Consider the following 23,195-nt stretch of genomic DNA (forward strand, 5'->3'; position numbering starts at 1 on the left):
GGACATGTCAAATAAATGCCAAAATTATACTGTGAGGTAGAACATTTTAATTGTTTTATATTAAAATGTATAGTAGACTACATTTGTATTCCGTGAACTTGATGAAGTAAGACATGGACTTAGGTGGGGTTGAATGTCAGTTGCAAGCAACACAGACGGGAGATAAATAATATTTATGATTTATATTGTTTTATGATTCAAATAGTTTGCAATTGACAGTCAATTGTATTCCGTGATGAATTAAGACATGGATTGAGGTGGTTGAATGACACTCATAGTATTTATGATATGATTCAAACTGACTCGGAGCGTCATCAGAGGCGTCAATTGGGTATGGCAAGCAATGGCAGCTGCCATACCTTGTCTACAGGGGGAAATAATATAATGTACTTTTCATCGTTCCTGTTGCTAAGACACCAGTCATGTTGCCATACCTTAGCTTTTGCTGAACTGACGCCACTGTCATAATCCAATTAGGCGTGGGGGCGGGTCCTAAATGTCTACGCATCCTCTCTCGGTCTCTCCGTCTCTGGTCTCTGCTGCAGGTTGTATGCTGCTACCGCTACGGGCTTTTTCCTCCGCTAATTTCTCCTCTTAACTCTTATCTGGGTGACTGTGGTAAGTGCATTCTTTTCGATAATATTTTATCAATCAACAAACCGAGCCGAAACCGACGCTGAATAGCATTTTAAGGACGCTAAAGGAAGGCCATATAATAAAGCCCCGACCACGACTGGAGGAGGCCACGCACTAGCCGTTAGCATCGTCGTTGTGTAAGCATTTAGCCGCTAAATGCTAATGCTAAACGTGTCGGTGGGCCACCGCGGTATCTCCTGTAAATATTTACCGTCGATTACGCCGCGTAGCTAAACATTAACCCTTAACCAGGGTGTCTTGTAACGGTATTTATGTGATGCAGTCGAGAGGAGTCGAGTCTGAATTGGCTTTTAGCCGAAGCTACAACGTTTGACCGAACAATGGGGTTTGGGCCTAGCAGCATGTGGGGGTTGCACCATAGTGTGTATAAATATAGAGGCTACACGCACTGGATTCTGGCGGCCAAGCACCGTCCTAGCCTGTATTTCGTTAGGTCAGTGTGCTTCTCACTTTCATGTAAGGACACCCCAAATTGACACACATTAGTCCGCGGACCCCCATTTGAAAAGATAAGCCCAGGGGGTCCCCCTTAAGAGAAGATATTTACGGCTCTATCAGTGATTCCCAATCTTTTTAATTTCAAGGACCCCCCCAATTTGACATGCATTAGTGCTACGGACCCCCATTAAATGGCATTATCTCTGAGACCCCAATCTATATTGTAAGATGTTAATTTAACTGAGTGTTCAAATGGTATAAACTATCATTTAGCTGGGGTCCCCTAGCTCTGGACAGGAGCTAGGGGACCCCCTGGAACTCCCTCAAGGACCCCTGGTGGTCCCCCCCCAGACCCCACTTTGAGAACCAATTATTTAGTTATACATGGACTCAAATTTGAAATGTGTTTTTATTTTCTTCTTTTTTTAGGTGACAGGTGACCAGGAATCATGTCTTCGGACGAAGGGAAGCTCTTTGTGGGCGGACTCAGCTTTGACACCACGGAACAGTCGCTAGAGGATGTGTTTGCCAAATATGGGCAAATAGCTGAAGGCAAGTTAAAAATAAATGTACTCTGCTTGGTTAAATAGACGGGGGTTTGAGTTGAATTCCTTAAATGAGTGTTAAAACCGCTCCGAAAAACCACTTACAGGCAGCTGCCACTCGAAACTGGTAACAATAAACCTAGCCTAACCTTACCCTCCCCCAATCTGTATTGAAAATACATTTTTATTTTTGCTTTTTTCTAAACACTGTTTTCTGATATCTTGTGCATAGTACTGTTTTATCTGTCATTCAATGTTGAGTAAAAAAAAAAAAAAATCAGATCTCAATGTAAATAAGCCTCTGCTTTCATGAGCTTATCCTTTTAGTTGACCTTGTACCTGTACTGTCATGAAGCTACCCTTTCCTATGCAAACTAAACTTATAAATACTTCAATCAATCAATGAATTTTAAAATAAGCTGGAACACAAACTCATTATGAATTTTTCCTGTTTCAGTCGTCGTCATCAAAGACAGGGAAACTCACCGGTCCAGAGGCTTTGGTTTTGTCACATTTGATAACCCAGATGACGCTAAGGACGCTATGATGGCTATGAATGGCAAGGTAAAAACATACGCCTCAATCACTGGTAACACAAAGCAGAGGTGTAATTTCAGGAAGACAGAGTGTGGTAAAAAATGTTTATAATTGTGGATCCTACAAGCTCTCAACGTGTCTCTTGGGGACACGTTGAGAGCTTGAGATCCACTATTTTTTGTTTGGCGGTGAAAAGTGTTCACCCCCTACAATGGGATTACCAAAAAAGGGATGCCACCTTGAAAGTGGTTAACACATTAATGGTTGCATTAAACAATGAAAGCCTTTTCTAAATTATAACATGTGTCACATCACATGTAGATGAATGAGCATGAGATTAATCTGCTAAAAAATTCAGAGTTGGGGACAATATGAGTCAAATAACTGAATTTAAGGTTAAACTCCCTGATGACCCGCTCATTGTAACCCGTTTCCTTGAATATTACAACGGATACATATTTTGTGTATTTTCTCACTGTTAATCCACTAATCACACACACTTTCCCCAGTCACTGGACGGCAGGCAGATCCGTGTGGACCAGGCTGGTAAGTCTGGCGGCGGTGGTCGTTCGGGTGGAGGCTTCCGTGGAGGCGCTGGCGGCGGAGGAAGAGGTGGCGGAGGAGGAGGAGGATATTTCGGTGGCAGGGGCCGAGGAGGCGGAGGTCGGGGCGGACGGGGAGGCTACTCGCAAGGCAAGTTCTTCTGTTATAACCTGCTCAGTCGGGGTCAAACGTTTTCCAAAAATAGCAAGAATAGTAGATCTACAAGCTTACAATGCGCCACAAAGTGACTCGTAAGCCTGTAGATGAGCTATTTCCAATGTCCCCCCAAAAAAGCATTACAAACATTAATTATGTCAATCGCAATTATTTGTATGACAATTCAATCGTCAATCAAAAATGTTAAATCGTAATGCAAACCTGCAATACTTCTCATTTTAGGTGGTGACCGTAGCTACGGTGGTGGCGGCGGCGGTGGTGGTGGAAGGTACGAGAACAGAAGTGGAGGAAGTGGCTACCAGGAGCGAGGCTACTACAACAGAGACAGGTAACACCTGTCTCTGTTGTAACACATGTATTACCAGTGCTGTCAGCCTCATGTCAAACCTGCTCCACAGGAAGCTTGTCGGGCCTGACAGGCTGTTAAAAAATAGTGGTACAAAGCTAGTAGTACGCTGAGCTGACAATGGTATAGGTTACAGAACTTCTGTTGTGTTTGTAATTCCACACTGTTTAGAAATATTGGCCTATCATTTTCACAATCCATAGAGCAAAACTAAACCTCTACACATTTCCAAATAAGTAACTACCCTGACACAATAGTGCTTGTTTGTTGAGCTTATAGGCTATTTGCTTAGTCAGATGTTTTCCATTGATGCCTATGTAGAACAACAAATATCAGTATTGTATATATTTCAATAAACTTGTGAGTCATCGAGAATTGATAGACGCAGCCATAGAATGACATGCAGGCAGTTGAGCACTCAGTGCTTTTAAATAAATGATTCCTTTGATGGCGATGCCCAATTGCTGTAGCGCAGAGCCATAACAAAATGTGGTTGACTGACTTAATCCTAAATTCCTATGTTTATATTAATCTTTCCATGTGTGCTTTTGTTTTTATTTGTACAGAGCGCAAGGAGGAGGATATGGAGACCGCTCAGGAGGTTAGTACAGAGACAGCCATGATAGCTATGGTATATAAGAAGATGCGCATCAGCAATGGTTTTCTCAGTGGAGTGCTAGACCTAAAGTCAGATTTACATAAAAAGTAGGAATTGAATTCCAAAAAGGTAGTACATCCAAAAATGTAAATCAGGAGGACAAAGTACTCACATTTCCACGTATTTATTGGCACACACCAAAAAGAACGCTTACGCGTTTTTGGCTAAGAGCCTTCATCAGAGCATTCACATCACATAAAGTCAACTCACTTTATAGGGAAGGTCATTGTTCACCTACAGCTGAATTCACAGATTAATCACCAGCGTCCAATCACAGACACTGGATTAATCAACATTATACAGCCAATAAACAATGATTCAAAGTCAGTCTTAACCCAAAAAGCACTTTAGGCTGTAATCGTCATTAAGTCCACAGTCTTTCATTTCTCTTAGCTGGAATGGCTTCATCGTAAGGCTGGCATAGTCCTGTGGTTGACTTGAACAAATGGTTATTTAAAACCTATATTGGACATAGCATAGATCAGAATTCCCCCCTGTTGGACCTCCTTCCTCCACACTGGCTGCAGGTCCAATTCCCTGGACCTCATTAATCAAAAGGACCCTTCTTTGAACAGGGCAGCCTAGCTTAGTGGATAGACAGGCCGTCAACGGTTTGCCTCCTAGCCCTGGTCTATGGGTCTGAAGTGTCCCTGAGCAAAGTTTCGACATCAAGTGAGATTAGAAATTTGCTACCAAGAAGGGGAAAAAAAGAAGCTCAACGCACAACCAAAGGTGTATTGTTAGGTCATTAACAAGAAAAATCTGCTTGCGATGGAGTCCTTGTAATCGTTGTTCTTAATCCCCCTTTTCCTCTCTTTAGGTGATGATGGCGGGTGGTAGTCTGCCGAGAGATGTCTGTTGTGTAGGTAACGCCCATATCACACCTCGTCGAGGGCCAGCTTGCTGATGACAGTGGACCTAAACGGAGTGTCACTCTAGTGCAGAGCCTGCTGTACCCAAACCCATCTAAGAAAAAAAAAAGGAAAAAAGATTGAACACTTTAGTAAGAGCAGTCCTGGATAAGTTCAGGGGAGGGATAGCTTGCACTGTGAGCCATCCTTACTGGTCCTTTTCCAAGTTTTTGATTTTGATAACTTGTTTTTTGGGGTTTTGTTTTTATCCATCAAGCCTTCTTATTTTGTAACTGGGCTGAAGGTTAGGTTTGATTTTATGCTACGCTAAGTGTGCTTTGCCTCACTTTTGAGATCTGCGGGCGCACATATGCATACAGAGACAGTCTAGAAGGCAGAGAATGTATCTTCACTTTGAGAATGGTTGTGTTCTGTAGTTTGCTGCTGCTGTGCACTCTATGATGGTGAGCCTGCAGAAAAGGGATTTCATTGCCGTCCTTGTTTGCACATTCTGTCTAAGGAAAAACAGAATATAAAGCTAAACAGAAACTGTATGACATAGTAAATACACGTTCAGTATCCACGTGAATTCAGGTCATAGGTCATTTGCCCAATTGAATATTCAAGGCTTCCTTGTCTGATTTCAGTGACTTTTATGGACAAAGGAAGAAGTTTTCTTTTTTTAAATCAGGTGAAACAAATGTTTTTAAACACTGAGTTAGGAAAAGCAAACTACCTTACGTTTTTAAGGTATTACAATACAAGAGTTGACTGGTATTATTCTCATCTGACTTTTTAATTTTATTTTTCTTTTAAAAAACGTATGATTTCATGTTTGTATTTTTCAAAAATAAAAAAAGCCTTTACATATCTTTTGCCCCTGCTTTAATTGCATAGCTGTGTATGTTAAAGTATTCCAAACACACTATAATTTCAATCCATTTAGTCAAAATAATACCATTTTGTCCTGGACCTAAATGGGAGGTTGACAAAAACAACTCTTAATCCTCATGAGAATCCCACATTTAGAGAATCCAAGTCAAAGTATTATTCAATGTTTAATTGCATCCATATTGCCAATTATGCATCTACTTTATGGGGTTCATGCAAAGGATGTACACAAAATAAATCCGATGCTGTTTTTGTAACATTTATAGATCGACTTCACTGTATAGTGCGTTATAATCACGCTTAGAATGCGCTTATATGGCATTTCACTTGTATGAATCTGAATAATATTGACAACTTTTAACTTTTTTGAAGTGCTGGTTTTAAAGGAATAGTGTATGTGTATGTAGAACTAAAGTCTCCATGTCTCCATGGGGTGAGTAATCACATTTTGGGGGTGAACTATTCCTTTAATGTATTATGAGCTCACTGGAACTGCACACAACTACCTTAACATAGTTATAAACTGTCTTTGTAATAAGTTGTGCATAATTATAACAATTTATAATGAATGATGAAGCAAGTGAATTATGATGCATTACAATACATACATGCATTAGACCCAACCTTTAGTAAAGTGTTACCTGTTAGTTAAACATTATTATACTTAATATCCCTTGGTATAAGTAATGCATAATTATAAACCATTATAATTCCTTATAAGTGAATTATAATGCATTATGAATGTGGTTGTAAGTAACTAGAAGTCTTACCACTGTGGGTACTGATTCTGAATCTTTAAGATGTGGCTCTTGTAACAGTTTTGCATTTTCCCCACAAGGTGGCGGTGTTGTCTTAGGTTTTGACTTGACCTTTTTTAGGAAACCACTAAAATCAGGGGTTTTCATCTCTTGGTCTGTGGACCACTGGTGGTCCTTAATGGTATTGAATGTGGTCCCTGACCTTGCATTCAGCAATGCATGGTCATTTATTTTGGAGAACTTGGACCACAACTGTTGGTTGGTATATATGTTTGTGATTCCACTCACTGAAAGACATATCATTATCGGTGGTAATTTTGACGTGGCTTGTGCTTCAATTCCAAAAGAGCAAGCTTGGCTAGTAGGCTACAGAAGAGGATCAAGAGGCAATCCCTTGTGAAATTTTGGGTGAGTTACTTAGCAGGGCATAACTCCCGGTAGTCGGGCCGTTAGGGATATTTCGCGCCAATGAGTCTAAAAGCGCCACATTTTGCACAGATGTAGCCCAGGGCATGCTCTAATGATTTAGCTAGGGCGCCTGAGTCGGCGACCTTCGGGGTCGCCACAGCGGCCAAATCAAGTTGGGCTCCCATCGACTTTCTATACAGTAGGAAAATACCCAGAAAAACCTTTTTTTCCTGGGTATTTAAGTTGGATGTGAGGGGTCTAACTAGGAACAAAAGTGTGAAAAGTGATGAGTCATCACTTTTCATCACTAAACCATCGTTTTCTGGTGCCATTTTTAGCCCAAGGAATGTTTTTTGTGCAAAACAAATGCTTGCAATGGATTCAGCTTCATGACAAACCCCTAGTTAGACCCCTCACATTCTACTTAAATACCCAGAAAAAAGTGTTTTTCTGGGTATTTTCCTCCTGTATAGAAAGTCGATGGGAGCCCAACTTGATTTGGCCGTTGTGGCGACCCCGAAGGTCGCAGACTCGGGCGCCCTAGCTAAATCATTAGAGCATGCCCTGGGCTACATCTGTGCAATATTTGGCGCTTTTAGACTAATTAGCGTGAAATGACCATGTTAGCTCCCTAAGGACCCCGACTACAGAGTTCAGGCCTACAGTAAAAGCAATGTGTTTTTTGTTTGTATTTTTTACCTTGTGCAACTACATTTATGTCTTTAAGAGTGTTTTCTCACACTGGCCCTGAAGTAGTACAGGGCGATGTTGATTGATTGCTTGAATACTTTATTTAGTCAAAAGTCGTGATTTAGTCGTGATACAGGCAGACATTAAGGCTAAAAGGATAACACAAAAAAGACCTGGGGACTTGTTTCCATTATGGTTAGAAAATCACATAAGTGTCCAGAAGTATACAGAATAGCCATAAATAGACAAGACTGCAACTCAATAAAAAAGGTGAATGATGGTCCACCTCCCCACTCCTGGCCCCTGGCTCACACTCTGCTGAAAACCCCCGTACTAAATGTTTAATCATTGAGAAACAGACATACAGGGTCTTTATAAAATGTGCTTAATGTAGATGCATATATCCGGAATTACTTAATTTAGACACTGTACAGTAGAGTAGACCTACATGTTTTGTATTGCAGAATGAGATTAAATATGAAAGACAGACGTGTGTATAATTAGTACAGTCATTTACCATGGCAAAAACCTAATCAAATGTGATAAAAAAAAATAGCAACATTAAAGAATGTTTGAGTTGAAAGTCTTAATACTCAAATTAATTCAATGAATATGAATAAAAGAAAATCAGGAATTAAAGACATTTAATTCCTTTTTTTCTTTTACTGGCTCCATAAGGTCTCTTGACAATGAAACCATTAGTTGAATCAGTTAGCCTTTCTTTCCAGCATTACAGTTCAACTGTCAGTTTTATATTTGCCCTACAACAGGAGCCAATGTGTAAAGCTGGTTGCACACTGCTGCGTTTTTCGGGCCGAATATCGGAGTGAATTTCGGAGCACACAAATAAAAAAATCAACCTCACGTTGTGTCAGTCACTTTTGCACACTGCCGCCCGTTTCGCGCACCGCTCGGTCCCTTGCTCTCTCTATCTCCCTCTCTCTCCTTGTCCTGAAAAACGCATTTCGCAACGAAAAACGCAGCAGTGTGCAACCACCTTTATGCCTGATTTATGCTCTGTCATATGGCTATGTCCTGCACTGAAAATAGTGAATCTACAAGAACACGATGCACCACAAGCTTGTAGATCTGCTATTTCTGGCACGCAACACCTTGTTTGTGTCAGAATTATGAGAGGTCAAAGGGCAGAGACGGTGCTCCTACATCACTGAATCAAAATTTCAGTCCTCCAAAAACATACAAGGAAATTGCTATAAAGATTATTTTTTATTTTTGTTTAGTTTTTATGATCACTGAGGGTACTGTAACTTGGTGAAGTGGCCTGAAGCGTGGTTTTCAATTTCTTTTGAAGTGTTTCTTTTTTTCTTTAGAATTGTATCACAGATGATTTCCAAGGATCTCGTCAATCCAGTCATTGTAGTCAGCGATCTTGGTGAAGGCATGGATGAATCGGTTTATGGGCTGGTGGAATTCATTGGTGAAGGACACTATCCCATGCGCCAGGCCATCTTCGCAGACCAGCGGACCCCCTGAGTCTCCCTGGAAGGCAGGCAAGCGCACGCGCACACACACACACACACACACACACACACACACACACACACACACACACACACACACACACGCACGCGCGCGCGCGCGCGCACACACACACACACACACACACACACACACACACACACACACACACACACACACACACACACATTTAAATGCTTTATTTATGTCCATAGGTACATAGTTTGCAAGGGACATAAATACTATCAGTGCAAAATTCCTCGGGAGACATTCAGTTACATTGTGACTGTGCACAGCGATCAGTATAAATTGCACATTTATCTAATTACAGCTCGCAACAGTAGCACTACAGTATCACTGTAAAAAAAGAAAGACTGTCTGTATCTACCTCATGGGTACAAAAAGCAGCGCCTCCTCCATACAGAGCAGCTACCAATAATGGCAGATATAGAGCAATATCTTGCTAACTGTTTGGCCTTCCTCTTCGAGAGACCAGCTATCTGAAGGCCCCTAACCACAAGCTTGTACATGGCCCAGGCTGCCAAATATAAACACAGGAAGGTTACACTTGTAGCCTAGCTGTGAGATGGTCTGCTTCAGCTGCTGGTATTTCAGCATCTTGGTTAGAAAGGCCTCCTCTAGACTGTAGTCAAAGGTACAAGCAACCTCTAGAATGAGCATAATGTTACTGTAAACAGTAATAAAGACATCGCCAGCTTATTGTGTCTAAAAAACATTGAAATCAAAATCACTAAAACGATGAAAGCAGTAAATGAAAACATTTTAACACTCATCTTTTCTTTTCTCTAATCAATTAGAATATGAACCCTTGTTGTAAAAAAAACAAAGTTGTGCTTTAAGTACTTACTTGGCCTGGTCCCTTTTCTCCTTCAGAGCAGTACAGATGCTTCTTAGCAACACACATCTCATCCAAAGTGAGTGTCACGTTGACCTCCATGAGCTTGGGACTCCCGTGGTTCTTGGCCTTGTCATATCTGCCCCAGCCAGATACCAGACACGCGTGGGGCTGAGTGTGATCTCCTGGGCCCGGAAGGCCAATGGGGCTCACATGCTCGTTGAGAATGGCTTTGGTGCTCAACTTAGGCATAGGGCAGAAAGATGAAGTTAAAGCCAAAACCTTTCTGAACCCTCCAGTTCTTACCAGTACTTCAAAATCTGTATTGTTATCAATATGTTCCCTTAGTTTCATCAATAATTTGTTAGCTTACTTCACCCAAAACATAACCTTTTTTCTAACAATTACTCACCCCATGGAGACTTGTTTTTGACACTTTCCTATGCCAATAAGTTGATGACCAGTGGTTCTCTATGGAGACACAGCGTCTCCTCAAATTATTGACTTAGGAATGCGACACAAAAACCCAAACATATCTATGAATTCAAGTCTCCATGGGGTGATTAATCGATTGGAAAAAAAGTGAACTATCCCTTTAAATATTCTTTTACTAAAGACATGGATAGAGCACAAATAACATGGTGAAAGAATTCGTTGTTTTTACCTTGAGTAGCATTATGTCATTCTCTACTGCATTGTTTGTCTCAACGTAGTCTTGATGTGGATATACCAGTTGCACAGATCTGTACTGCTCAATCCTTCGAACGCTGTGAACCCCCAGCCAAACGGTATAAGTGCTGAAACGATACAAATTGACATCTTGAAATAGGTACAGCTGTTCAATAAAGCTGATGTTACAGGAAACCTGGCTCAGATCCACCCGCATATAAACTATGAATACTAGAGGATCCCAATCACAAAAACGTTTTAACCACTTACACCCCATTGACCGCAGTCCACCAGGGTTCCATATCAGTGACATAACATTACACAGGGTTCCCAATCTTCCCATGGTCATGGTCATGAAATTCCTGGAAATATTTTGAAATTAGAAAAATATTTTTCCAGCACTGGAAAGTATTGGAATTGATCAAGGGTCCTGGAAGGTCCTGGAAAAAAATAGCTATGCATTGTCTTTGGTTATTGATTTTGTTAATACCTCTGAAATGACACATTAAACATTGGCCAAATTGTCAAATATTAGATGCAGAAATTGTGAAAATAGCCGCTCTACATGCTCACAACGCCGGCGTTGTGAACATGTAGATCTGCTATTTTCACAATAGAAACGTAAAATTCCCCAACTCTTAGTGCTCGTCAGGGTGCCGGGTCCCCAGTTAAAATATGATTATTTCAGGGGTCACAGCCTGAAAAGGTTGAGAACCACTGGCATACACTACCTGTCTTTGGGCATTGTGCATAGGGGTAAGCGACTTTTGAGCTGAATTATTGTTATATAGTCCTGGAAATTGGGTTAAATATTCTGGAAAAGCTTTAGAAATGAATTGGTAAAAATGTGTGGGAACCCTGATTAAATATCTTGGCAGAAAATAGCAATTTTCTTTGAAGCTTTCCCCCACGGTATGGATGGTGGGGTTTAAATCTCTTTACCACAAACAATTGTTCAATTATTTTGAAAACGGTCAGGGTGGTTAACTAATTATGACACTATTTAAAATAACATTCATGGCCATTTCACTTACTAAAGCATACACACCCCCCCCCCCCCCCCCAGTTATAATGCAATTTTGCCTTAGTGACATCTGCTACAGTGCAAAATTCAAGCACACTTGGCATTGCTGGCATTTCTACCCCAAAGTTGAGGGATTGCTTTCAGAAAGGGATCTCATACTACTAAAGGCAGATGCAGATGTGTCACATCTTATGATTAGGAATTCCTTGCGGTCTTATGACTGCACTTGATTGATTGATTTAAGTATTTATTAGAAGTTTGCATATGAAAAGGTACAGTTTCATGACAGTACAGTTCACTGGTACACGGTCAACTAAAAGGATGAGCTCATGAAAGCTGTGGCTTGTTTATGACAGACTATGGTCCATAGCCTGTGAAAGTGTGAACATCCTCAATGAAATAAGTCATTAAAAAAAAAGGAATGCTTTGCTGTCCTGTCAATATAGCCAGGTAAGCAGAATCTGAACTGACCTTGCTTGACAGTGAGCTGCAGTCATCACAAAGTCTTCATTCAGCAGAAAGCCATCACAATAGCCGGGCTTATTTTGGCCTTGGAATTGACGTTTCAAAATCACCATGTAGGGCCTGCTGTGTGGGACTGCCTCATGGCCCCCATAGATCTTCACCGCAGGAGCTGTTGAAAAAGATTAAAAAATATATATAATAATAAAAAATATAAATTGTGGAAAAGTACACTTAGTTTGAGGTCACAAGTCTAAGGCAAAATAACCCATATTTTCTATCTGCATTCAAAGTCAAACTAACCAGATATTGCTGTCCTGTTGACACTGACAGGACAGAATACTAAAACTGGACTGCCGTTCCTCATGCCACAACAGTAGTCTGAGAGTGCGGGTCACCCCAGTGTACAAAAGAATTACAGGGAGATTATAGTAAACTCCACTGTGTCTTACCTTGATTGCCAAGAGTCAGCAGCACAAATGCCAGAATTACCAACTTATGTTGGGTGATCATGGCCGGGATCACAGTCCAGCTGAGCTACTGAACATAAGTGGCACACATAACCTATGTTTTCAGCCTTTTAAGGAACAACAAGAAGCAGAGAATTGGGGTTTTAAACCACTTCCTCCTCAGGAGGAGGGTTCAGTCGAAGCCTAAGTTATACTTGGTTGCTCGCAAACTCACAAAGCCTTGCAAACTCAGATTTATGATGAATATTTCAGAGATGTGACAAACTGAAATTCAGTGTTGGAGAAATGTACATGCAGATGTAAACTGCATAATAGTTCGCTTGTTCTGCTTGTTGTAGCTGTGTTAATGTCCATGGCTTTACACTGATGTTTCAGAAATATCTAGCCAATCAGCCAGTCAAATAAGGAGTATTTAGCAAGGTCGGTTAATGATTTCAAAATTCAAATTCTTGAACGTATGTTTTTGCTGTTATGTGTGATGTAAGGTCTTATGTAAGGTGTGTGTGTGTGTGTGTGTGTGTGTGTGTGTGTGTGTGTGTGTGTGTGTGTGTGTGTGTGTGTGTGTGTGTGTGTGTGTGCCTTAATAAGTGTGCATATCATATGTGTGTAGTTGTCTGTGTGTGTTTGTACAGTATGCCTGTACATCTGTGCACCTGCTCAAAGTGTGGTTCTCAGCGAGACTTTCCCTGGTCAGTTCATGGGTCCCTTGTAGTCTGGTCCTGTAAACTGTGCAAGATAGACCAACCCATGTCTCCAGCCTCAGTCCTGCCCTCAGGTGCTGCTCTGCTGGGGTTCGTAGCGCTCTCCCAAGCATGAACTGGCAGAACATCTGGACAACCAGTTGTTCTGCTATGGTATTACTGCAGTGCTCTGGTCTCTCAGAGGCCTCAAGCCTAGAGGATGACAAGTGAGTGGATTTTCACTCCTGTCCCGTCCCACTCCCGCAGAAAAAATCCTGTCCCATCCCAATCCTGGGCCAGAGTAAAAAAATAAATCCCGTCCTGTCCCACTCCTGTAAAATGACTCCTGGTCCCATCCCGCTCCTGGTCAAAATCACTCCCGTTCCCATCCCGCTCCCGGGAAAAAAAAAAAAAAAAAAAAAATTGTGCAGATGTTTTTCTATTTTGATCCATATTATATTTGATAGCTTGTTTATTATTATATAATGTATAATTTTATAATGTTCGCAGTTCAAAGACCTCCACCTCGTTGAGAATGGCTTTGGTGCTCAACTTAGGCATAGGGCAGAAAGATGAAGTTAAAGCCAAAACCTTTCTGAACCCTCCAGTTCTTACCAGTACTTCAAAATCTGTATTGTTATCAATATGTTCCCTTAGTTTCATCAATAATTTGTTAGCTTACTTCACCCAAAACATAACCTTTTTTCTAACAATTACTCACCCCATGGAGACTTGTTTTTGACACTTTCCTATGCCAATAAGTTGATGACCAGTGGTTCTCTATGGAGACACAGCGTCTCCTCAAATTATTGACTTAGGAATGCGACACAAAAACCCAAACATATCTATGAATTCAAGTCTCCATGGGGTGATTAATCGATTGGAAAAAAAGTGAACTATCCCTTTAAATATTCTTTTACTAAAGACATGGATAGAGCACAAATAACATGGTGAAAGAATTCGTTGTTTTTACCTTGAGTAGCATTATGTCATTCTCTACTGCATTGTTTGTCTCAACGTAGTCTTGATGTGGATATACCAGTTGCACAGATCTGTACTGCTCAATCCTTCGAACGCTGTGAACCCCCAGCCAAACGGTATAAGTGCTGAAACGATACAAATTGACATCTTGAAATAGGTACAGCTGTTCAATAAAGCTGATGTTACAGGAAACCTGGCTCAGATCCACCCGCATATAAACTATGAATACTAGAGGATCCCAATCACAAAAACGTTTTAACCACTTACACCCCATTGACCGCAGTCCACCAGGGTTCCATATCAGTGACATAACATTACACAGGGTTCCCAATCTTCCCATGGTCATGGTCATGAAATTCCTGGAAATATTTTGAAATTAGAAAAATATTTTTCCAGCACTGGAAAGTATTGGAATTGATCAAGGGTCCTGGAAGGTCCTGGAAAAAAATAGCTATGCATTGTCTTTGGTTATTGATTTTGTTAATACCTCTGAAATGACACATTAAACATTGGCCAAATTGTCAAATATTAGATGCAGAAATTGTGAAAATAGCCGCTCTACATGCTCACAACGCCGGCGTTGTGAACATGTAGATCTGCTATTTTCACAATAGAAACGTAAAATTCCCCAACTCTTAGTGCTCGTCAGGGTGCCGGGTCCCCAGTTAAAATATGATTATTTCAGGGGTCACAGCCTGAAAAGGTTGAGAACCACTGGCATACACTACCTGTCTTTGGGCATTGTGCATAGGGGTAAGCGACTTTTGAGCTGAATTATTGTTATATAGTCCTGGAAATTGGGTTAAATATTCTGGAAAAGCTTTAGAAATGAATTGGTAAAAATGTGTGGGAACCCTGATTAAATATCTTGGCAGAAAATAGCAATTTTCTTTGAAGCTTTCCCCCACGGTATGGATGGTGGGGTTTAAATCTCTTTACCACAAACAATTGTTCAATTATTTTGAAAACGGTCAGGGTGGTTAACTAATTATGACACTATTTAAAATAACATTCATGGCCATTTCACTTACTAAAGCATACACACCCCCCCCCCCCCCCCCCCAGTTATAATGCAATTTTGCCTTAGTGACATCTGCTACAGTGCAAAATTCAAGCACACTTGGCATTGCTGGCATTTCTACCCCAAAGTTGAGGGATTGCTTTCAGAAAGGGATCTCATACTACTAAAGGCAGATGCAGATGTGTCACATCTTATGATTAGGAATTCCTTGCGGTCTTATGACTGCACTTGATTGATTGATTTAAGTATTTATTAGAAGTTTGCATATGAAAAGGTACAGTTTCATGACAGTACAGTTCACTGGTACACGGTCAACTAAAAGGATGAGCTCATGAAAGCTGTGGCTTGTTTATGACAGACTATGGTCCATAGCCTGTGAAAGTGTGAACATCCTCAATGAAATAAGTCATTAAAAAAAAAGGAATGCTTTGCTGTCCTGTCAATATAGCCAGGTAAGCAGAATCTGAACTGACCTTGCTTGACAGTGAGCTGCAGTCATCACAAAGTCTTCATTCAGCAGAAAGCCATCACAATAGCCGGGCTTATTTTGGCCTTGGAATTGACGTTTCAAAATCACCATGTAGGGCCTGCTGTGTGGGACTGCCTCATGGCCCCCATAGATCTTCACCGCAGGAGCTGTTGAAAAAGATTAAAAAATATATATAATAATAAAAAATATAAATTGTGGAAAAGTACACTTAGTTTGAGGTCACAAGTCTAAGGCAAAATAACCCATATTTTCTATCTGCATTCAAAGTCAAACTAACCAGATATTGCTGTCCTGTTGACACTGACAGGACAGAATACTAAAACTGGACTGCCGTTCCTCATGCCACAACAGTAGTCTGAGAGTGCGGGTCACCCCAGTGTACAAAAGAATTACAGGGAGATTATAGTAAACTCCACTGTGTCTTACCTTGATTGCCAAGAGTCAGCAGCACAAATGCCAGAATTACCAACTTATGTTGGGTGATCATGGCCGGGATCACAGTCCAGCTGAGCTACTGAACATAAGTGGCACACATAACCTATGTTTTCAGCCTTTTAAGGAACAACAAGAAGCAGAGAATTGGGGTTTTAAACCACTTCCTCCTCAGGAGGAGGGTTCAGTCGAAGCCTAAGTTATACTTGGTTGCTCGCAAACTCACAAAGCCTTGCAAACTCAGATTTATGATGAATATTTCAGAGATGTGACAAACTGAAATTCAGTGTTGGAGAAATGTACATGCAGATGTAAACTGCATAATAGTTCGCTTGTTCTGCTTGTTGTAGCTGTGTTAATGTCCATGGCTTTACACTGATGTTTCAGAAATATCTAGCCAATCAGCCAGTCAAATAAGGAGTATTTAGCAAGGTCGGTTAATGATTTCAAAATTCAAATTCTTGAACGTATGTTTTTGCTGTTATGTGTGATGTAAGGTCTTATGTAAGGTGTGTGTGTGTGTGTGTGTGTGTGTGTGTGTGTGTGTGTGTGTGTGTGTGTGTGTGTGTGTGTGTGTGTGTGTGTGTGTGCCTTAATAAGTGTGCATATCATATGTGTGTAGTTGTCTGTGTGTGTTTGTACAGTATGCCTGTACATCTGTGCACCTGCTCAAAGTGTGGTTCTCAGCGAGACTTTCCCTGGTCAGTTCATGGGTCCCTTGTAGTCTGGTCCTGTAAACTGTGCAAGATAGACCAACCCATGTCTCCAGCCTCAGTCCTGCCCTCAGGTGCTGCTCTGCTGGGGTTCGTAGCGCTCTCCCAAGCATGAACTGGCAGAACATCTGGACAACCAGTTGTTCTGCTATGGTATTACTGCAGTGCTCTGGTCTCTCAGAGGCCTCAAGCCTAGAGGATGACAAGTGAGTGGATTTTCACTCCTGTCCCGTCCCACTCCCGCAGAAAAAATCCTGTCCCATCCCAATCCTGGGCCAGAGTAAAAAAATAAATCCCGTCCTGTCCCACTCCTGTAAAATGACTCCTGGTCCCATCCCGCTCCTGGTCAAAATCACTCCCGTTCCCATCCCGCTCCCGGGAAAAAAAAAAAAAAAAAAAAAATCGTGCAGATGTTTTTCTATTTTGATCCATATTATATTTGATAGCTTGTTTATTATTATATAATGTATAATTTTATAATGTTCGCAGTTCAAAGACCTCACTTTCCCCTGCAATTTCTGCGATTTGATGAACTGGTCTGGGATGATTCCCGCTCCTGCCCACTCCTGTTGATTTTCATTCCTGTCCCGTCCCAATCCTGGCATTAATACAAATTTGACTCCTGTCCTGCGGGAATCCCACGGGACCCACGGGAATTCCTGTCAAATGTCATCCTCTACTTCCCAAACATTTTAGTTCGAGAGTAAAGAGAGATTAGACGTTTGTCCGGGACCCAAACTAGTGAAAACAGCAGATCTACAAGCTCACAACACGTCGCTTCGTGCTGTGTTGTGAGCTTGTAGATATGCTATTTTCACTATTGATGGAATTTCTTTGATTTTTATTTTATTTTGGGGAATGTTTTTTGAAAATGGTTTGAAATAATAATGATTAAAAACAGAATGTAGGAAACAAAAACTTAAGGGACTCAGAAAAATATGTCTGTGACCCACAAATGGGTCCCGGCCCAGTGTTTGGGTGCTCTAGCCTCCACCTGATACTGTTGCATTGTGGGGAATGTGAGCGCCAGGGCCTCTCTTAGCAGTGCAACCGTCTAGTTGTGGATGCACAGTTACACATCTTGTCCGCAGAGTAGAACCAGGCCCAAAGTAGTCACATGTACACATCTATAGTAGGCTACTTCCTCTTGCCCTGTAACTGTATCTTAACTGTTGTGCTGCCTTTGGCAGCAGAATTTTCCTTGCAGGATCAATAAAGGTCTTATTTTATCTTATCTCTGACAATGGACTAGTTCGAGTACTTGAGACAATTCGCTAATAACTTATGTACGTATGACGTATGTTCAAGAAAGCATTCCTGTAAACAACCTTTTCGTTTTTTTCCATTTCCTTTTACTATCTCTTGTTTCAACTGTATGCATGGTTCTTGTTTCGATTGTATTAGCTCATTTTATTTTTCTCTTTTTTGTTTTCTCTGAGAAATTCTTGTTTTTGTGTAGTGTCTCATTTTTGTGCAGCACTTTGTGATTCATGTCTAGAAAAGTGCTATAAAGTTATTATTATTATTATGACTTTGTCGCAGCCTGGCACCATGAGCTTTGTATCTCACCTCCCTATTATTATTTAACAAAGGCTAAATAAAAGACAACTTGACATTAATCACAATGAACCCATAACTCATTTCCCAACTGAACAATAAACATAAATGTCAGTTTGTGTGTCCCAAGGCATGCTGGCACACCATTCGACGTTACTATATACTTTGGTGAATCGTTAAGCCAGTACACTGAAATAAAGTCATTTCACTATTTATTAGAAACATTTATACATTGCATAAATCAAGGAGAGTTCAGGAGAGTGTGGGTCTATTTTTTGGTTTGGCAAACATAAAGGAGAAATTGACTTGAAAGGTTAGGCTACCGTCTGTTTTAACGCTTTATATTATTTTAGGAAACAGAAATCCTGAAAAGCGACTGGATTTAAATTGATCTATCTGACCAGGGACTGGATCAGATACATATGGAGCTATACCAAAAATAATGATAGACTTTTCGTAGGCTATTAGCCACCTACATATTGTAAAAGAAAGTGACATTGCTACAAATAAACCAGACACTCAGCACAGATAAAGTATGTGCAATTTGCTTTTTGCATCAGTGGTTCTCAAAATGGAGTCCGGGGACCCCCAGGGGTCCTTGAGGGGGTTCCAGGACCATTAATTAATGGTTGCATTCAAATGGTGAAGAGAAAACAAAGGGGGTTGGTAGGAATGGAGGATGAGGAGCATTAAAGATAAGTGATTTCACTTAAGTTTCAGTTTCAGTTTTCATTTAGGTGAGTAAGGTGACAGGCGGGGGCCTTCCTCCAATCGTGATCAAGTGGGAGCAGGCCTTGGAGCGTGTAAGGCTGGCCCCCACTCGACCATGATTGGAGGAATAGGCCCCACTCTATTCTGATTGGAGGAAAACTTGTCACCCAACAGTTTTTGAAACTGCTTTTTTTCTCCTCACAGGAGATAAGGCTGAAGTCCAAATATGGACCAAACACTCTATAGCACACTTTTTGGACATGAGATCTACTTTTAAAATGACTAGCTCAACATGATCTACCCATCCACAATATTTTAGCTTAGGGCCTTAGGGGAATAGCAACACTGGCGTTACATTTTAGACAAACACACTTACTGTAAGGGGGAAATAAATGGTTAATACTGGGGGAAATGTCTTCATCCCATTCTGTAGGGAAGTGGTAGGTTTTGGGGTTCTTTGTAATGCTACTGACTCTTGAACAAAGTATTGCATTGGAGGTTTGCCTACTTTAGAAGCCATGAAGGGAGCTGACAGGCCCTTCTTGATGTCATATTGACATATTATTTTTATATTTAAATTATATATTTTTAGAGGCATGTCATGTGGTCTACCTGCACACCCTTGGTGATCTACTGGTAGACCTTTTGGGCACCCCTGCTCTATAGTAACTAGTACTATCAGAACATAGACCCATTTTGTTATTATTTGAATGAAATGAAATCACTTACCCTACCTAGGGAGAAGAGGAGAACATAAAGTAGAAAAAGAGTGAACAGGTTTCATGATGATGGGAGTTTCTGGAGCTCAGGGCAGTAATGGAAATTCCGGGAGCAGAGGTAGGGAGGAGCTGGCGAGGTTTAGGACAGGAGGGCCCCTACCGTTAGCCCATCAGCTTTATGGAGACTGTGAGCAGGGGCGTCACAAGGGGTAGGAAAGTGGGACTGAGTTACTAGGGCCCAAGGTGGAGGGGTCCTAGTAACTTTAGCTATTGAAAAATAGCAGATCTACAAGCTCACAGCGTGGCACAGAGTACCGCGCTGCGAGCTTGTAGATCTGCTATTTTTGAAAAGTCGTGAAAATTTGTGCAAATCTTTGAATATGTATTTTTTTAAGCGAACATTTGTAACTCAAATTTTGCTTCTGGGGGGTCCCTGGAACTAAATATTTTGAGATGGGGGTCCGTGGCCAAATTCATATCATTTTGGGGGTCCTTGACAAGAAAAAGTTTGAGCATCACTGACATGGAAACATAGGTTTCTTGCACACATTTTCACAATTCTTTCAAAAATAGCAGATCTACAAGCTTGCGCTGTGAGCTTGTATATCTGCTATTTTTCAACATTCATGGGGGCCCACAGTGAATCCTTGTACCCAGGGCCCAGAATTTGGTGTGACGCCCCTGACTATGAGGGCCGAGGACACTGGCTGCTTTAGTCATTTAACACAGCAGAGAGAAGGAAAGCAATAGTGGTGGTCATAAAAATGGCCATCAATCACCGCACAAAATGCATGTTTATTAAGGGCAAAGGGAAAACGATAACAATAAAATGGTAACAAGCCAACGGAGAGAGAGAAAAACAGACATTCCAGGAGTAGTCATGACAGATCGGAACGGTGGGTTTAACCGAAATCACACATGGAAACAGATGCTTAATAGCCCCAGAGCCACATTGATGTGTCATCGTCTGTGTTCAGCAATGACCACAGGTGACTCTTTCCTACTTGATGTAGATCTGCTATTTTCGATGCATGACACTGGCACACAAACCAAGTATAAATGAAGCCTTACAACCTCTATTTGATCAAAAATTATGGTTGGAATTTATTGTATGTATTCACTAACTCAATGACCACATCATCTTATATGGCCTGCTATTAACCTCGCCTCGTTCACAACAGGCCGCTTGGTTTCCGCTTGCGGCGGCACTTTGATACGGTTGTTTCCCCAATCCCTATTAAAATGTTCGAGTAGCCTATTGTAGTCTTGCCAGTCGCTACGAGTTGGACTAAAAGATGCATATACCAAACGATCTTTTCAAAAGCAAAACGGCTCCGCATCAAGGAGTTTATTCGGTAGGCCCTAAAAGTATGTCCTTGAGCGCAGGGGAATTATTTTGGGTTAAAACTGAATCCGGTTTGATCTTTCCGGCCAAATTGTAGCGCTACGAACCCTACAACATGACGTGTTGTGGTTTCCGCTCCCGACCGGATACAACCCCGAAAAGTGAAGTGATCCCAGACTAGCCTGCTATAGACACTGAGGCCTCTTTCAGCTGGTCCTGTTCCTGGGGTATCAGAACCACCTTCTGATGCTGTTTACATGGAAAACGTCAAACACTGTTCAGAATCTGGAGGAGAATATTCTCTTCTTTACAAAGAAAGAGCATGCACACACTAATGTAGCACATTTTAGAAAGTGCAGCTGATGAATCTCTGGTCTCATACCGGTAATATGAATGTGACTTGATACTCTTGCTTTGTTGTCTAGTCCAGTCAGGGGCGTCACACCAAATTCTGGGCCCTGGGTACAAGGATTCACTGCGGGCCCCCCCATGAATGTTAACCATTGAAAAATAGCAGATATACAAGCTCACAGCGCGGCACGAGTGCCGCGCTGCGAGCTTGTAGATCTGCTATTTTTGAGAAACCGTGAAAATGTGTGCCAAGAAACCTATATGTTTCCATGTCAGTGATGCTCAAACTTTTTCATGTGAAGGACCCCCCCCCCCCCCCCCCATCTCAAAATATTTCGTTCCAGGGACCGCCCCAGAAGCAAAATTTGAGTTACAAATGTTCACTTAAAAAATACATTATATTCAAATATTTGCACACATTTTCACGACTTTTCAAAAATAGCAGATCTATCGGTGCCGCGCTGTGAGCTTGTACATCTGCTGTTTTTCAATAGCTAAAGTTACTAGGGCCCCTCCACCTTGGGCCCTAGTAACTCAGTCCCACTTTCCTACCCCTTGTGACGCCCCTGAGTCCAGTGGTTTCTAAACCTTTCCCGGACGACCAGGGCCCACTTGAAAATCACGAAAGCGTTTGCAGCCCACCCATCTGGCCACTTAACACGGCAGGCTACTTGGAACTTGAAATATGAATGCTATATTAAAATCTTAAGTGTTTTGCCAATTATTTGGGGGTCCACTTGCAATACCCTCTCAGCCCACCATTGGTCCCCAGTCCACAGGTTTAGAACTGATCTAGTCTGTATTTTACATTGCTCCTTAAGTTCTTCCAATGGATAGCGCAGTAAATATCAGTAATCAGTCAAATAAATTACATTACAATACAGATTTAGCTGTGGACAGCCTGAAGCTACTTGGCAGAAGGCTGTTTACCAAACATTCAGTAGTTGTTCAATGACATCAGAGACCAAAACATATTAACGTGATTGACATCGATGTTCAACTATTTGGCAACAAAATTGTTGACCAGAGACTTTGGTCTCAAAACAGCAAAACAAGTTAAACCCCTATTTTCCACATCTATCAAGATGTGGATTTACATCTATACACACCATCTGTAATGGAAACTGCAGAACATGCAAGACACACTTTCCATTATCTTATCAAAACATGAGCATTTCCTTTCACCTGATAAAAACACATCTATTTTCCTGTGAGACATAATTCATTCCTTGCAGATACAGAATTAGAAATGAACACTGCTTCACAATTGTCATCTGCCTTCCACACAAAAAGAGAACCCCTTTTTTTAAAGTGAACTCACAAATATATTATATCAAATCGACCACCAACTTTGATCTGCTGCTAATGCTGAGCTTTATTTTCCACAGCTGGATACAGGGGTGTCGCACCAAATTATGGGCCCTGGGTACAAGGATTGACTGCAGGCCCCCCATGAATGTTCTTCATAGGGGGACCCATTTAGACTGGGAACGGATTATCACGCTTTATTTTGTGCTTTAACTATTGAAAAATAGTAGATTTGGCCACAGACCCCCATCTCAAAATATTTAGTTCCAGGCAGGGACTCCCCCAGAAGCAACATTTCAGTTACAAATGTTGGCTTAAAAAATACATATTCAAAGATTTGCACACATTTTCACATCTTTTCAAATATAGCAGATCTACAAGCTTGCAGCGCGGCACTCAGTGCCGCGCTTTGTGACCTTGTATATCTG

General features: G+C 41.3%; 2 protein-coding genes across 3 annotated transcripts; one reads left to right on the forward strand and one right to left on the reverse strand.

Moving 5' to 3' along the window:
* The first annotated feature begins 482 nt into the window (after positions 1-482).
* Positions 483-5,622, forward strand: LOC308289371 (cold-inducible RNA-binding protein B-like). Of its 2 annotated transcripts, none has more exons than XM_080731067.1 (7): positions 483-618; positions 1,525-1,647; positions 2,098-2,204; positions 2,687-2,870; positions 3,120-3,225; positions 3,810-3,844; positions 4,722-5,622. In XM_080731067.1, the coding sequence occupies exons 2-7, from the start codon at positions 1,545-1,547 to the stop codon at positions 4,739-4,741; spliced, it is 555 nt and encodes a 184-aa protein (XP_080587193.1). In that variant the 5' UTR covers positions 483-618; positions 1,525-1,544; the 3' UTR covers positions 4,742-5,622. The 2 variants fall into 2 exon arrangements, with proteins under 2 accessions (XP_080587193.1, XP_080587194.1); XM_080731068.1 differs by having other exon boundaries at positions 3,120-3,165.
* A 2,884-nt stretch (positions 5,623-8,506) lies between these two features.
* On the reverse strand, positions 8,507-12,533 carry LOC308291506 (mast cell protease 1A). Its single transcript, XM_080733533.1, has 5 exons — positions 12,442-12,533; positions 11,999-12,161; positions 10,499-10,631; positions 9,847-10,077; positions 8,507-8,999 (listed from the first exon to the last, which is right to left on the reverse strand). Exons 1-5 carry the CDS (start codon positions 12,500-12,502, stop codon positions 8,838-8,840), a joined length of 750 nt encoding a protein of 249 aa, XP_080589659.1. The 5' UTR covers positions 12,503-12,533; the 3' UTR covers positions 8,507-8,837.
* Between the last annotated feature and the right edge of the window lie 10,662 nt (positions 12,534-23,195).

This window comes from Nannobrachium achirus (genome assembly GCF_963921795.1).
Source record: "Nannobrachium achirus genome assembly, chromosome: 1".
Lineage (NCBI taxonomy): Eukaryota > Metazoa > Chordata > Actinopteri > Myctophiformes > Myctophidae > Nannobrachium > Nannobrachium achirus.

Excerpts from the sequence above, each read along its gene's own strand:
- LOC308289371 (XM_080731067.1), top strand. The coding sequence starts at position 1,545 with ATGTCTTCGGACGAAGGGAAGCTCTTTGTGGGCGGACTCAGCTTTGAC. Across the intron at positions 1,648-2,097 it reads ATATGGGCAAATAGCTGAAG|TCGTCGTCATCAAAGACAGG; the intron begins GCAAGTTAAAAA and ends TTCCTGTTTCAG. Across the intron at positions 2,871-3,119 it reads ACGGGGAGGCTACTCGCAAG|GTGGTGACCGTAGCTACGGT; the intron begins GCAAGTTCTTCT and ends TTCTCATTTTAG.
- LOC308291506 (XM_080733533.1), bottom strand. The coding sequence starts at position 12,502 with ATGATCACCCAACATAAGTTGGTAATTCTGGCATTTGTGCTGCTGACT. Across the intron at positions 10,078-10,498 it reads ATGACATAATGCTACTCAAG|TTGAGCACCAAAGCCATTCT; the intron begins GTAAAAACAACG and ends CCTATGCCTAAG. Across the intron at positions 9,000-9,846 it reads GAGAAAAGGGACCAGGCCAA|GGAGACTCAGGGGGTCCGCT; the intron begins GTAAGTACTTAA and ends CCTGCCTTCCAG.